The sequence below is a fragment of the Cyprinus carpio genome, chromosome A24 (assembly GCF_018340385.1).
Source record: "Cyprinus carpio isolate SPL01 chromosome A24, ASM1834038v1, whole genome shotgun sequence".
NCBI classification, from domain to species: domain Eukaryota; kingdom Metazoa; phylum Chordata; class Actinopteri; order Cypriniformes; family Cyprinidae; genus Cyprinus; species Cyprinus carpio.
The window spans coordinates 2,198,118-2,212,369 of NC_056595.1; the positions used below are offsets into that span (position 1 = coordinate 2,198,118).

The following is a 14,252-nucleotide window of genomic DNA, read 5'->3' on the forward strand; positions in this document are numbered from 1 at the left end:
TTATTTGTTCATTTCCAATAAATATTTTTTAAATGTAATATATTTAGTTTGCAAATAAATAAATCTGGAAATAAATACATGTGAGAGTAAACATAAAATAATAAAATAAACGCATGAATAAATGCATTTAAAAATAAATACATGAATATAAAAATTAATGCGAGAATAAGTAAACAAAGGTTAAAAAGAATAAAAATAAACATAAAAATAAATATATAAAGTAATATAATACAAAAGAAAAAGTCATTAAAAAAAAATCAGGGTTAAATTTTATTTAAAAAAAAAAAAAGTCATTTATTTATTTTCCTTTTATTTTCTTTATTTATATCTATCTATAAATGTATTTATTTTTTATTTCTGCAGGTTTGGTCCTCTATATTTAGTGAGCTGATTTTCTATATTTAGGTATAGCAGTATTTAATGTGGATTTTCTATGTAGTCCACCGCAAGAGATTGCTTCAGTTGTGTTCAAACTCATTTTACTAACACGTATTAGAAAACTAAGTTTACAGCATTCTTCCATGAACTGTTTTCTCATCCATGGTTTAACTTCACTGCTGATGTGTTTGAGAAATGTGGAATTGGGAGTTGATATTCGATCTGATTACAGATTTAAGATATACATGAGACGTGAGAATAAAAAATGAATTAAGGATTAAAGATAGTGGTTGGTGATTGGCATTTCTTTAATAAACATTTGCCAAAGGGGGGAAAAAAAATACATACAAAAAAGACATTGTTGCTCATTTTCTACTCGAAATCAGTCTGTTTAGATTTCACAATGGCTATAGACAAGAGCAGGTGTGAACCGGTGAGAAACACAGCTTTGATCGGTTCACTCGTTCAGCAGATTCAGCAGCTCAGTCCACAAGTGCTTCCAGTCTCTCTGGAGGCCTTTACAAGCCCCTCCAGTGAAGTTCCCCCGCCACAGAGCCCATGATTACTGAATCATTAGAAAGAAGAAGAAGAACACTGACCAAAAGAGGGAAAGAAAAAAGAAAGGACGTCCGTCACTGGTCGTGTGCAGATACAGCACATTCCTCCATCAGCGTCGCTTGTGTCCACCTGCTTTATTCAGCAGTGCACACATCAGCGTAACACCAGTCTGTCCTCGCGGTTAAAAACACTCACCCCGGCACGGTAAACACACAGTTTTCATTTAAAAGACAGCAGTAGAAGAGATTACAAAAACACTCGGAGGGGAAACGGAAACAGCTCTGTGAGCGGGAAACACAGAAAGTTCCCACCCCAGCAGTTCGTCCCTCCTGTTCCTCGAGGGCCCTCGGGTTACTCACAAACCCCACAAATCCAGTTCTGAGGCTCTTAGTGCTGGTTTGAGGGCCACTGCGTGCGTCTTATAGACTCTTCCTTTCCCGAGATGTCCGTGAGTTCATCGGGAGCCCATCAGAAAGGGAGTCCCCTGCCCCGCAGCGCCGCTGTGTTCACGTGAGGAGCGTACCCGAGCGGGAGGGACTGGGACGGGGGGGGGACAGGAGGAGGAGGCGGGCCGCTGTGATTGAACTCGAAGCGATGGTCCTGGTCTCCGCTGAACACCATGCTGCTGTGAGCGAACGCCTCCGAGGCGAGAGGCGGGTGGGGGGGCATCATGTGGCCGAGGTAGCTGTCTGCGTAGCCGAACGGTGGAGGCGGGGGCCGGCTGAAGTCCGCCCCGAACCCGGGCCCCTCCGTCGGTCTGGGCGGAGGCAGATAGTCCGGCTCCAGAGGTCTGGGAGCGTCTCCTGGGGCTTGCTCCGGCTGGGGCTCGGGGGCCTGCCGGTAGTCCAGGTCTGCGCAGGGGGGCGGTTCCGGAGGTTCTGGGGGTCTCTGGTCCGGCGGGAGAATGGAGAGAGGCTCCAGGGGCCTGGAGGACGAGCCGTCGCCTTCAGCCGCTGCAAAACACACACAATAAATTATATTTTAACAGATATTCACAGCTGTTTGAAATTGCAATAATATTTCACAATATTGTTTTTTTTTTGTATTTTTGATCAAATGAATAAGAGACTTTTTTAAAAAACACATTACAAATCTGACTGATCCCAAACTTCTGACGTGAGTGCAACAGTCATAAAAATAGACATTTACTAAAAAAAAAACTATTAATGGAAAAGCAGTGCAGTGAAATCCTGTAAAGATCTACTCCTGCATGTCTGATATTTCATGTTTGCATGATTCTGAACGGCTGAACGCTGCAAAACATTTTCTGTTAATAACAGCACTGTGAATATGAGATTTCAGACACAGCCGAGAGTTTCAGGAGGTACAGGATGACATTACCTGGAGATACAGGGCTGGGCTCTGCTGGGTTTGAGACGCCCCCCTCGGCCCCCTCGAACCCCATGACCTCTCCCTTGAGGAGCTGAGCGAGCAGCATGGTGACGGCGGTCTGCGTGGCTGCGGCTGAGGCCTCTCCGTCGCTCTTCCCTGACTGCTGCGGGGCGGGGGGCGAAGGCGGCTTCGGCATGGGGGGGGTGCGGGGCGCTCCGGCCCCCGATGGAGGCGGCTGAGGGGGTTTAGAGACCTTGGGGAGCGGCGGCGGCTCCGGGGGTCTCTCAGACTCCAGCGGCTGTCCGGGGGGCAGAGCCTGCGTCAGCTGCTGTAGCGTCTCCGGGTTCATCTTGGACCCCACGGCCTGAGCGAACTGCGCCGATCCCCCCGGGACGCCTTTGGACTGCAGCAGGTTCAGGAGCACAGCCAGCTGCTCCGGAGTCAGCTGGGAGCTGGGAGCTTTGGGATCTAGAAGAAAGAGTGAAGACTGAATGGTTTGCTCATCACCAGCTCAATACTAACTACACTAGTGTTTTCCTTTCAGATGCAAAACTGATGTGAGGAGAGGATTTAAATGAATCTTGCAAAGTGATTTTACTAAGGTTTCTGGTATTTGAGCTATTATTTAACAGCGATTGTTTTGTGATCACACGACTGTGACAGTCTCTAATTTGTTGCTAGGGTGCTGTGGCTTACTGTGAGGAGGCTGCTCAGGTGTAACTAGGGTGTTATGGGTAGTTTCTTTACTGACTCAAGACAAGAGCGTAACTGGTGTGTGTCTAGAAGGTGTGACAGATACAGTGACAGACACCATGGTGTTGGTGCTGATGTTCTCACCCAGCAGGGCTGCGGCGGCAGCAGCACTCGCACCTTTGTGTGCTCCGGCGGCGGGGAAGCCCTGCGGCGTGTTGCTGCGGCTGTCGTCCAGACCCAGCTCCTTCCGAGGGGCTTTAGGAGCGGTCAGCTCCTCCGGCATCTGCTTCTGCCGGCGCCGCTTCTTACTCCACAACTCATGGCAGTCCTGCCACAGAGGAAGACTAGAGAAGAGAGAGACGGCATCAGATCACAGCACAGAGGATCAGAGGAGAAAAACTGCAATCGGAGGAAAAATAAAGCATACATTAAATACATTCAAAATGAAGGCACAGTTTGGTCATTTTCAAGAAAAAAACCCTCACGTTTAGGTTTAGTTTATTACTGTTTTAAAGTGTTTTCTTTACTTAAATTATAAAGTTAAATTCACTTTTTTCTTGCAATTGCGAGTTTCTCAAATTCTAACTTTTTTCTCCCTGCCGTGAAATTATTATTTTTTTAATAGGGTTGCAAAGGGCAGGAAAATTTCCGGAAACGTTCCAAAAATCCATGGAATATTCCAAAAAATTCTGGAAAGTTTCCAAAATGTGCTGGAAATTTTCCACCTTTCTGCAACCCTATTTTTTAATCTCTTTTTATCTTGCAGCTGCAAGTTTATATCTCACAATACAGAATTTAGATCTTACCATTTTTCTCCTCCCGCCATGGAATAAAAAAAAAAGTTGCAAATAGCAGAAGCATTCAGCACACTAATTAAAAGCCTAGCTGCAACAAGTCTGGTACATAAGTAAAAGTAAAAACAACAAAGTCTCATACTCAGGCGGAGGCATCTTGGCTGGGTCCACGTCTTTGAGGAAGTCGCTCCTGAGAGCTTGTTCTGCAGTGCAGCGTTTGCTCGGGTCCAGCGCAAGCATGTGGTCGAACAAATCCAGGGCCATCAGAGGAATACTGAAACATTCAAATCAACATCCCCCGCTAAACACACCACTGACACCCGAGTTTACAGCAGCTTAAACTGAAACATTCAAATCAACATCCCCCGCTAAACACACCACTGACACCCGAGTTTACACATAAACACCACCACATAATTACTGGTGCACAGATAATTCATTAAAAAAAAATCATGGGAGAAGCAAATAAGTGTCATGAAGACGCTGCTGAAGAACAGCCATGAAGCTCAACGTGACAAAATGATGTTCCTGTGATTTTTACAGCAGCTTAAAGTACTGTCAAGTCATGTCAGAATAATCACAGTGTAGTAATAAACCAGATAATGCATCGATCGCACACTTACTGCAGAGCCTCTTAAAAGAGTTTCTTTCTATCGTCTTCCCACCAAGAATAACAAGCTCACAATTACACCAAAACTCAGTTAAAATCTAAAATCAGGTAAAATATTAGGGTTTCAAATAGATGCAGGTTTTATGATGGTAAATTGAAGACATTAACATTTTAAGACCGATTTAAGTAATTAATTGAATGGAACACGATACTCAATATAGCATCTAAATGTGAATGTTTTATCAGAAACTTTTTAGTTTTTGTAAGAGAAAGATTTTTATTTTTTTTTTTTTTTGATGTGTATATTAAATAAGATGACTATCACACTGCGAAGACTCGTCCTCCAGTGCAGACGTCTAAAGATTCTTGAATTAAAGCACATTTCCTTTACAAAACAGGAAGAGAAAACGATCAAAATGAAGCGAGTCTGAATAAAACGAAGTTCAGAGTTTTCATTCCCTACTGACAGATATCTATTCCTGTTTCAAGCATAAACTCACTTCATTTTGTTCAGTTTCTCAGAAATCAAGACGCCGTGTTTCATTCGCCTCTAGAAGAAAATGGATCTTAATTTAAGCACGTTTCAGTTTTTGAACAGAGAGGCAGATACTCCTGTTTCCGCAGTGCATGCAACATCTAGCGCCACGATTGAAGACTTTCTGCTCTGATTTTGGCCGTGATTGTGGAAGGGTGAGTTAAGACTTTTTAAAACCCTGTATATTCATTTAACCCTTTGTAGTCATGAGCTGTAACGCCCTTAAAACAGACCGAACCGGTTTGATTCATTCCTGATTACTCACAAAGCAAACTCTTCCCTTAACCTCCGCCGGTACTGCTTCTTTGGTTTTATGGTGTTGAAGTAGGGCAGCTTGATCACGTCTGGCCACACAGCGGGGCACGGGCTGCCACAGATTCGACTGGATCGGACACAGATATACAGGTCAGCTGAATCTCAGAAAGCAGAGCGGGAACATCCAGTCTGGATCTCCAACCCTCTACAAACCTTATGAGCTCCAGCTGCGCCAGCTCCTGGTTGGCCTGAAAGATGGGCTTCTTCGTGAAAAGCTCTCCCAGGATGCACCTGCGTGACACGGAGGGTTTAAACACCTGGAACCTGGAGGGATTTCTCTATTAACAGCACAGTGTTTCCTCACCCGCAGCTCCACATGTCGATGGCGGGCGTGTACCGCTCCTCTCCCAGCAGCAGCTCGGGCGGGCGATACCACAGCGTGATCACTTTATTGGTGTACGGCCGGCTGGAGAATCAACACACGGGACACGTCAGCGTCTGCTCGGTTATCTCAAATCATAACGGCTTGCTGAATCAAATCAAGAGACGTACCTCTCTTCAGAGTTATACAGACGAGCCAATCCGAAATCTGCCAGCTTGATCTGACCCCTGCAGGACAGCACACATTCAGACGTTAGATCTGCTGTAATGTGAAAGACTAGTCCACGATGATTTGATCTAACGGTGGTGTGACGAGTCCTCTATAGCTTTCGGGAAGCGTGTAGATTTTTTGAAGGAGTGGTAAAGTTTTATGGGGGATAGTGCATTTATGTGAAGCGTAAGGGAATGAGCAAGCTCTATTCTTTTTTTTTCTGAGTCACTTCCAAACCACATAGGATGTGTGCAACAAATTCTGATCTGTGTCAGATGTTAGCAGAAAGCTCCTCTGGGTGCAGAAAACACAGAGAGAAAACACGCTGTCCATTTACTTAAACTACAGACATCTGCAAAGTCTGACTGTGAGAGTGAAGTTCTGTCATCTGCAGCTCATCTGACCCTGTCATAATCTTCATTTCGTTCACATTCAAGACGATATTCTTCAGAAAACGAGGCAAATATGAAACGCTGCGACTCTCGTGTGCACTGACTTGTTATTGAGCAGGATGTTGGAGCACTTGATGTCCCGGTGCAGGAAGTTCTTCTTGTGGCAGTAGTCCAGTCCTTCCAGCAGCTGCCTCATGAAAGACTTGATGTGGCTCTCGTTGAAGTGCACAAGGCCCGACTCCAGCAGGCCCATCAGATCGTGGTCCATGTACTCAAACACCAGGTAAAACGCCCCTGTGAGGAGAACACACAGTTACACACCGACACAGCGAGGAGAGACTCCGAGCCACAGGACGGGTCGTGTCCGTGCGGTACCTTTATCGTTCTTGAAGTCTAAAGCGTCCTCCTTGTCAGTGACGATCTCCTTCATGTTGATGATGCTCTTGTGGTTGAGCTGCCGCAAGATCTTGATCTCCCTGATGGCTGTGATCGGAAAGCCCTCCTTCTCGTTGTCCAAACGGACCTTCTTGAGGGCCACCAACTCCGCTGAATAAACAAAAACAAAGATCTAGATGATTAATGGCCTCAGACTGCATTAGCACTCAAATAAAGGAAATTAAGGCACCTGGGCACAGACTACATCTCTATTGTCACGGTGTATATATAGACATGTGAGAACATCTTACCAGTGTCTTTGTCCTTGGCTTTGTACACTGTAGTTATGTAAATTATCTCAAACTTGTCCACGCAGCGCTTTCCCCAATCTATCTCCGTCTCCTTGATCTCTCCGAAGCGTGGACCGCAGATTCTGCAGAACAACCACAGGTGAAGTTTAGCGTTGCTAACCGGAGTAGATGTCTCCGGAGGGGCTGTTTGACTACGTACTTGGGTCTCTTCTTGGTGTGCGTCTTCTTGTCATCAGGCGGGCTGTGGGGCGAACCGGGGGCGATGCCCAGGAGCTCCGGAGGAAGAGGGAGGTCTGCGAGGAGGTGACGGGCTTTCCTTTCGGGTTTCTTCTTCCCTGTGGTCACTGAAGACTCCTTCAAGATACTGTCATTGGAAAACAAGGAGGCTTTCAGTGGATATGTTAAAAACAAAGCACAATCCAATAAAGCGTGGATGCAAGGTTTCTGCAGGTCTTAAAAACTCTCAATCTGCTGTATTTCCAAACTGTTATTAATACTTATTTTCAGCTCTCTATACATTCGTAATTACAGAATATACTGATGTGCTATGTTCCCTTCAATTTGGCCCTTGTATTTTCTTCACTTTGTCTTAAATAACACACCTGTCGCTTCCGTCCAGATGATCCAGATTGTTGGCTGCCTGAGGAAGAGAGGTGACGGCTGGAGCAGCTGCTTTCTCTCGGTCCTTGTCCTTCACCTGCACGGACTGTCCTCCCTTCTTTTTGTCCTCCTTCAGCTTGGCTTCTCTGCTGGGCTGCGAGGCGTCTGAGCTCTTCTTGGCGGGTCGCTCCACCGGAGACTGCGGCTGACTGGACGCCGGGGTTCTGGGGCCCTTCTCGGACACCGGAGGCGGCGGTGAGGGTGGTCTGGTCTTCTTGGTGACGTGGTTGGTGACGGGGCTGGGCTGAGGAGCGCAGGAGGAGGACGAGGAGCCCTTGGTCGGGGTGGAGGTGTTGCTGGAGGTTTTGACGCGGGCGGCTTCGGCGGCCTTGGCTTTCTTCTGCTTGCTGAGCTCGGCGGCCAGGCTGCTCTTCAGGGTCAGGGAGCTGGGGGACAGACTGGAGGGCCGGCTGCGGGACCGCGAGTGCCGGTGACGGCTGCGTGAGCGAGAGTGACGCGAGGACTGGTACGGGCTCCTGCTGCGGGACTTTCCCGTCCGCCTGAAAGCAACAGCACAATGAATTAATGTAAATCTGCATGATCGTCTTTCTATCATGGAAGCCGCAAGAAAGCAGTTTATGAAGCCCTGCGAGCTCTGTGTCAGGAACAGAGTCATTTTTGAGCAGACAGAGAGGAGCTGATGAATGAAAAACATTAACTGTAGAATCGAACATTTCTGGAGAAACTGAGGATCATGATTTAATAATAAATAAAAAAATAGAGAGGACAATTCTGAATAACTAAAAAAAAATACATGTAGTTTACTTAATTGCTGCAGTCCATTTAAAAACATCCAATTTGAATGATCATTTCTTTTCTTTTTTTTAATCAAGTTGAGTGAATGATTCAATGACTTGTTTCATTACTGGATGAATCAGTGTTTCTGAATGAATCTCTTGAGTGAATGATTCAATGAATCACTAATAAAGGCTTTGCTTGTTTCATTACTGGATGAATCAGTGTTTCTGAACGAATCTCTTGAGTGAATGATTCAATGAATCACTCATAAAGGCTTCGCTTGTTTCATTACTGGATGAATCAGTGTTTCTGAATGAATCTCATTTGAATGATTCAATGAATCACTAATAAAGGCTTTGTTTGTTTACTTTTTTGGTTGATTGATTGTTTATTGTTTATTATTTTGTGTGTTTGATTCAATGAATCACTCATAAAGGCTTCGCTTGTTTCATTACTAGATGAATCAGTGTTTCTGAATGAATCTCATTTGAATGATTCAATGAATCACTCATAAAGGCTTTGCTTGTTTCATTACTGGATGAATCAGTGTTTCTGAACGAATCTCTTGAGTGAATGATTCAATGAATCACTTATAAAGGCTTCGCTTGTTTCATTACTAGATGAATCAGTGTTTCTGAATGAATCTCATTTGGATTCAATGAATCACTAATAAAGGCTTTGCTTGTTTCATTACCATTACTGGATGAATCAGTGTTTCTGGAGTGAATGATTCAATGAATCACTAATAAAGGCTTTGCTTGTTTCATTACTGGATGAATCAGTGTTTCTGAACGAATCTCTTGAGTGAATGATTCAATGAATCACTTATAAAGGCTTCGCTTGTTTCATTACTGGATGAATCAGTGTTTCTGAATGAATCTCATTTGAATGATTCAATGAATCACTAATAAAGGCTTTGCTTGTTTCATTACTGGATGAATCAGTGTTTCTGAATGAATCTCTTGAGTGAATGATTCAATAAATCACTAATAAAGGCTTCGCTTGATTCATTACTGGATGAATCAGTGTTTTGAACGAATCTCTTAAAAGAATGATTCACCGAAATACATTAAGTCTCTTGTCGCCACCTACTGGCATAAATGTAATCTGCGATCTTTATTTAAACCCTCAATTTACTTTTAAAGGTGATTTACTCTATTTTGATCACTACAACAGACATCAGTGTTTATATCCGAACCATAACATTTATATAACTGTAACGTTTATCCCAGTACTTCTGTTATAGTTTGAATGTTTGCTGTGATTGTCAAAGGTTTAATCAATACAGAGAAATCATTGTGATTTAGGAGTAAGATCTCGTGGGTGTTTGAACCGAGATCACAATCTTTTATCGATTACTCATGCAGCTTTAATCGGCAACCAATCAGAATCTACCTGACTTCAACAGTTAACGCAGCAAACACTATAAACGCAGCGCACGTTTATGCATCACATTCACATATGCACAGATTCAGAGGTCTGAATATGTGAAATTGATATTTGAGAGTTCAGTGGAGGGGATGATTTCTATCTTGAATAGTGAAATAAAAATCACACTCAGAGAGAGGCTACCAAAATCTGAAGAATGCCTGCAAATTTTGCAAGCCCTGTGCATCAGGCAGCTTCTCACCGCGTCTGACTGCCATTACTCATTTCTATCAAGCTGTGCTGGCGGATATTGAGAAATCTCTTTGAGAATGACTGATATCTGGATGTCATTGTGAAAACCCCTTCACACTTCGGTCTGTTCCCCAGTCACATCTATCAGATGGCTCCAGAAGTCTAACAATACAGTCAATGAGTCTTACCGACTAATTTCATGAATCAAATGTTACTATATTTGGAGCTTGAAAGCCTGTGGTTACTGTACGTTCACTGTGTAGAAAACAGCATTTTGTATCTTTCAGCATTTCACGTCAGTCAGATGTTTTAATTAACACTTCTATTATGCATTAAATTCATCATTCAATTGATTTTCAACATTGATAATAATCAGAAATGTTTCTTGAGCAGCAAATCATCATATTAGAATGATTTCTGAAGATCATGTGACACTGAAGACTGGAGTAATGATGCTGAAAATACAGCTGCACATCACAGAAATAAATTACACTTTAACAGATATTCACACAGAAAACATTTCTTAAATTGTAATAATATATCATAATTTTTACTGCATATTTGATCAAATAAATAAAACTGAATGGTATTGTATAGGACTACACGATTATGACTAATCATAACTGTCGATTATTCTCTTGAAATTGTAATTGCGATTATTAATTACGATTACTACAATTTACTTTGAATGATGTTTATACTTTGTTTGAAGCAACCGCATGCCATATTTTAAACAAACAAACTGAAAAACGTTGCTTTTCTATAATATTAAGCTTCAAATGTCAATCATACACTGGATTGGTTTCTTCTTTAAATAAAAAAGCAAACATATGAATGGTATTATAATTTAACTGAAACCGAAACAATGAGAAAACCTTTAAGATAAGATGCAGAAAGAAAACACACATCTTAAGCACGCAGAACAATATAAGTGGACTTTGAACGATTATGCAACTGTAACATCCGTAATTGTAATCGCGATTAGAAATTCAATTAACTGCGCAGCCCTAGCAGTGTTTCGATCATCACAGGGCAAGTGCACTTCAAACAGAAATATCATTTTTGGGTTGACTTTGTTCAGTGAAGAATAAAAAACAGCTGCACTGCTACAATCCTCAGTCCCCAAAACATCTGACACGGTTTCTTTAGTCCAAGACAGTATTCAAACACACAGATCAGATAAACTTTGTTTCCTGTGCTTATGAAACCACTTACCAAGGCTTTTACCGTGTTACAATGCAAACTGCATTTAAGCGATCCGAGCGAGTCATTAATCGCTAAACGGAAAGATAGAGAGCTAAATGCTGAAACTAAATTACATGGAACTTATAGTGTTGCCAAACGAGCGTTTGAGAAAGGAATGGCAAATATGTGGCCTTCATCCTAAACAAAACAGCGTTTTATCCTGAAACACTTTTAGATTGTACTTCACCACAGTTTATGATCACTGTCTCTGCTGTTTGCTTGTGCAATCGTCTGAGCGGATGAAGCCACGTGATGACTCAATCAGCCAATGAAAATGCACGTAATTTGCTTCTCAAACTGAGATTACACTTATCTGGTTTAGAATTACAACCATCATTATGCCTAATGCAAGGACTGACGAAGCCCTTGATGAAGCTCAGTTGTAAAGTCCAGGCTTCAGCCTCCAGTGCGTGCTTGAGCTCGACTCAGGTTATAAAGCCTGCGCTTCACGTGATCTCCGCCAACACGTGTGTGCCTCGTTCTTCAGAGTGTGGAAAGAGTCAACAGTGGGTGCAAAGACTGTTTTAAGGTCAAACGAATCGAATCAAAAGGTCTTCTACACTTTTGTGCTGATCAGAGCTAAAATAGTAAACAAATAAAGGTTGTGTGGTCTGCCAGTGGAGTCTACAGCAGTCAGAAAATAACACAATCTGACATTTCTATTGATTCTGAAGTTCTGTCATTTTAAATTTGATTTATTTCATTAAAAACAAACGAGTATGAATTTTAATATTAAAGAACTGTGGCATTTTGTACAGAATGTGAGACTGGAGTTACACCTTTTGTAGGCCTGGGTTAGAGAGAACAGTGTGTATATATATATATATATATATACATATATATATATATATATATATATATATATATATATATATATATATACACACACAGTTTTATACACTTCTGGAAATTCATTTGCATCTGACAGAGAAAAGCAATAATCACACGCTGTTATAAAAGCACAATAATATCCTTTTTATAGTTTCAGCCAATTAATACAGCAGTGTAACTATAGTTTCTAACAAAATACCATTTGTATTACAGTTTGTTATATTGTAATAATAATAATAATAATAATAATAATAATAATAATAATAATGGATCTTTGTTTAACAGTGTATTTTAATAAATGTTTTGATTAAAGCAGTGGCAGAAATTACAATTTTAATATTTTCATTTTAATATTAAAAACCCTTATACAAAGAGAAATACATGGAGGTCCTAAAAAAAAAAAAAAAAAAAAAAAACGCAACTCACACAAAATAGAAGTCACTTAGACGATAAATATAACCTGTTTTACAGCAAGCAATAGTAAGATTCATTTACACTGATTAGCCAAAAAAAGTATTTTATTAAAAACAATTCCGTTTTTTTTTTTTTTTTATCACTCATACGGTCCACTAAACATTAAGTGTGCTTTATATGTATCATTCAGCTAATGTTAACTTAAAGTAAATAACTTTTAACCCTATCAGTTAAATACTCGATTCATTTAAACGGATCGATTCTCGGCTCGTTTCGATAATCAAAAGAGTCGATTCTCTGTTCAGATTAGTCACATCGGTCAAATACTCGATTCACTTCGACTCGTCGATTCTCGACTCGTTCGAACCGCTCACGCTGATTCGTTCACAGCGGTTGTGTGAACCGACTCAAATCGAATCGAGTCACATGTTGTACTCCTTCCGATTTTATCCAATTATACACCATTTACACAAGACCGCTGTAAACGCGTCTTACCTGCTGTCGGGACTGGGGCTCCGGGAGCGCCTGCGCGGGCCGTACGGGCTGCCGGGGACCTCGCCCTGCTCGTAGGGACTGTGTCGGCCGTAGCTCGGAGACCGGCGCCAGCGCGGGCTGGACGGGGAGCGCTTCCTCTTACTACTCGAGTACGAGCTCGGCGACTTCGACACGTTATAGGCACCGTGCACCTCTGAATCGCGACCGTAGTAGGTGGAGCTCGGCGAGAGCCTCCTGGGGCTCCTCCTGGAGATGAACGGTAAGTTTGTGTTAGGGGACTCCTGGTACCCGTAGGAGTAAGACGCGCCGTAGGGACTCTCCGCGGCTCTGAAGCTCGGGCTGCTCCTCCAGTAGGACCTGAGCTCCTCCCGCTCGTCCCTGTAAGCCTGCGGCGGCTCCCGGTAGGCAGAGGGAGGGTCCTTCTCGGATTTGGACTTGCTTTTGTGTCGCTTCGACTCCTTTTTGTCGGCTTGGGTCGCGGACGAAGGCTTCCTGCCGTTGCTGTCGTGATTCCTCACGCCGCTGCGGGACTTGAACGCGGGGCTGGAGCGGTTCCTCTTCGTCTCCTTCTCCTGGCGTCCCTTCTCCGCGGTCCCGTCCCTCCTCCGAGAGGACGAGTTGTGCTCCCTCGTGGAAGCGCCGCCGTAGCTGGAGTCCTGGAGCTCGGCTTCGCTCAGCCGGTCCACGGACAGCGCGTCGGTTCTGGGAGACGGGCTACCGGAGAAGCGCTCGGACTGCGAGCTCACGTCGTCGTACTCCACTAAAGTCCGCACATCCCCGTCGTAAAGCACCTCCTGCTGCTGCCACGACTGCTGCTGCTTCTCCCGGGCGTGCTTGTGCTTCTTCCTCCGGGAGGAGGAGGACGAGGAGCGCGGTTTCTCCCGGTGTCTCTCCCGGCGGCTCTTGCTCCGTCTCGCCTCCCTCTGACTAACGTTACTCTGCGGCGGCGGCGGGCTTCTCCCCCGGCCCTCGCGGGGAACGATCTCTGTGTTCGGCATTTAATATCCCACTTCTATCGCTCGCGCTTCAGTCCCCGGCGAACAAAGCAAAACATTTGAACCCTCTTTAAGCGCTGTTCTAGCACCGCTAGCGTCTGTGTGTTCACACAGCGACCGTTCCCAACCGGGTCACACCGAATCCACCGCATCCAACCATCCCAGCGCTCATCGATCGGATAAATCCTCAAAAAGCCTCGGAGGAGTCAATAAAAGCCTCGAGTTGTACTCCAGTTCGGCGCATATGATGAAGAGATTGTGTTAGCTAGCCTGTGCTAACTTAGCAAATCCGCCTCACAGCCGCCTTTAAATCCGCCTCCATGGCTCGGATAGCGCTGTCGCGGCGGCGAGGAGGTTAAGACGGCGAGGTGAGCTTTCCAACGGGAGGATCCCAACGAAAACGTTAACTAAATCCACTCATACTTATGC

The 14,252-nt window shown here is 43.8% G+C and overlaps 1 protein-coding gene across 2 annotated transcripts in view; it reads right to left on the minus strand.

Moving 5' to 3' along the window:
• Nucleotides 1-672: 672 nt before the first annotated feature.
• The window catches only part of cdk13 (cyclin-dependent kinase 13), a 13,894-nt gene continuing 314 nt past the window's right edge, over nt 673-14,252 (minus strand). Inside the window, exons 1-14 of one of the 2 annotated variants that reach the window (XM_042714030.1) lie at nt 12,829-14,252; nt 7,428-7,985; nt 7,025-7,189; nt 6,826-6,947; nt 6,515-6,685; nt 6,244-6,433; nt 5,708-5,764; nt 5,520-5,621; nt 5,369-5,446; nt 5,166-5,282; nt 3,898-4,029; nt 3,139-3,305; nt 2,278-2,736; nt 673-1,889 (exon numbers count right to left, since the gene is read on the minus strand). The exon at nt 12,829-14,252 is cut by the window's right edge and continues 314 nt beyond it. In XM_042714030.1, the coding sequence (XP_042569964.1) occupies nt 1,405-1,889; nt 2,278-2,736; nt 3,139-3,305; nt 3,898-4,029; nt 5,166-5,282; nt 5,369-5,446; nt 5,520-5,621; nt 5,708-5,764; nt 6,244-6,433; nt 6,515-6,685; nt 6,826-6,947; nt 7,025-7,189; nt 7,428-7,985; nt 12,829-13,826 (3,801 nt within the window). In that variant the 5' untranslated portion in view covers nt 13,827-14,252 and the 3' untranslated portion in view covers nt 673-1,404. Of the gene's footprint in view, nt 1,890-2,277; nt 2,737-3,105; nt 3,306-3,897; nt 4,030-5,165; nt 5,283-5,368; nt 5,447-5,519; nt 5,622-5,707; nt 5,765-6,243; nt 6,434-6,514; nt 6,686-6,825; nt 6,948-7,024; nt 7,190-7,427; nt 7,986-12,828 lie in introns of both variants that reach the window. The other variant, XM_042714029.1, reaches the window with a different exon arrangement.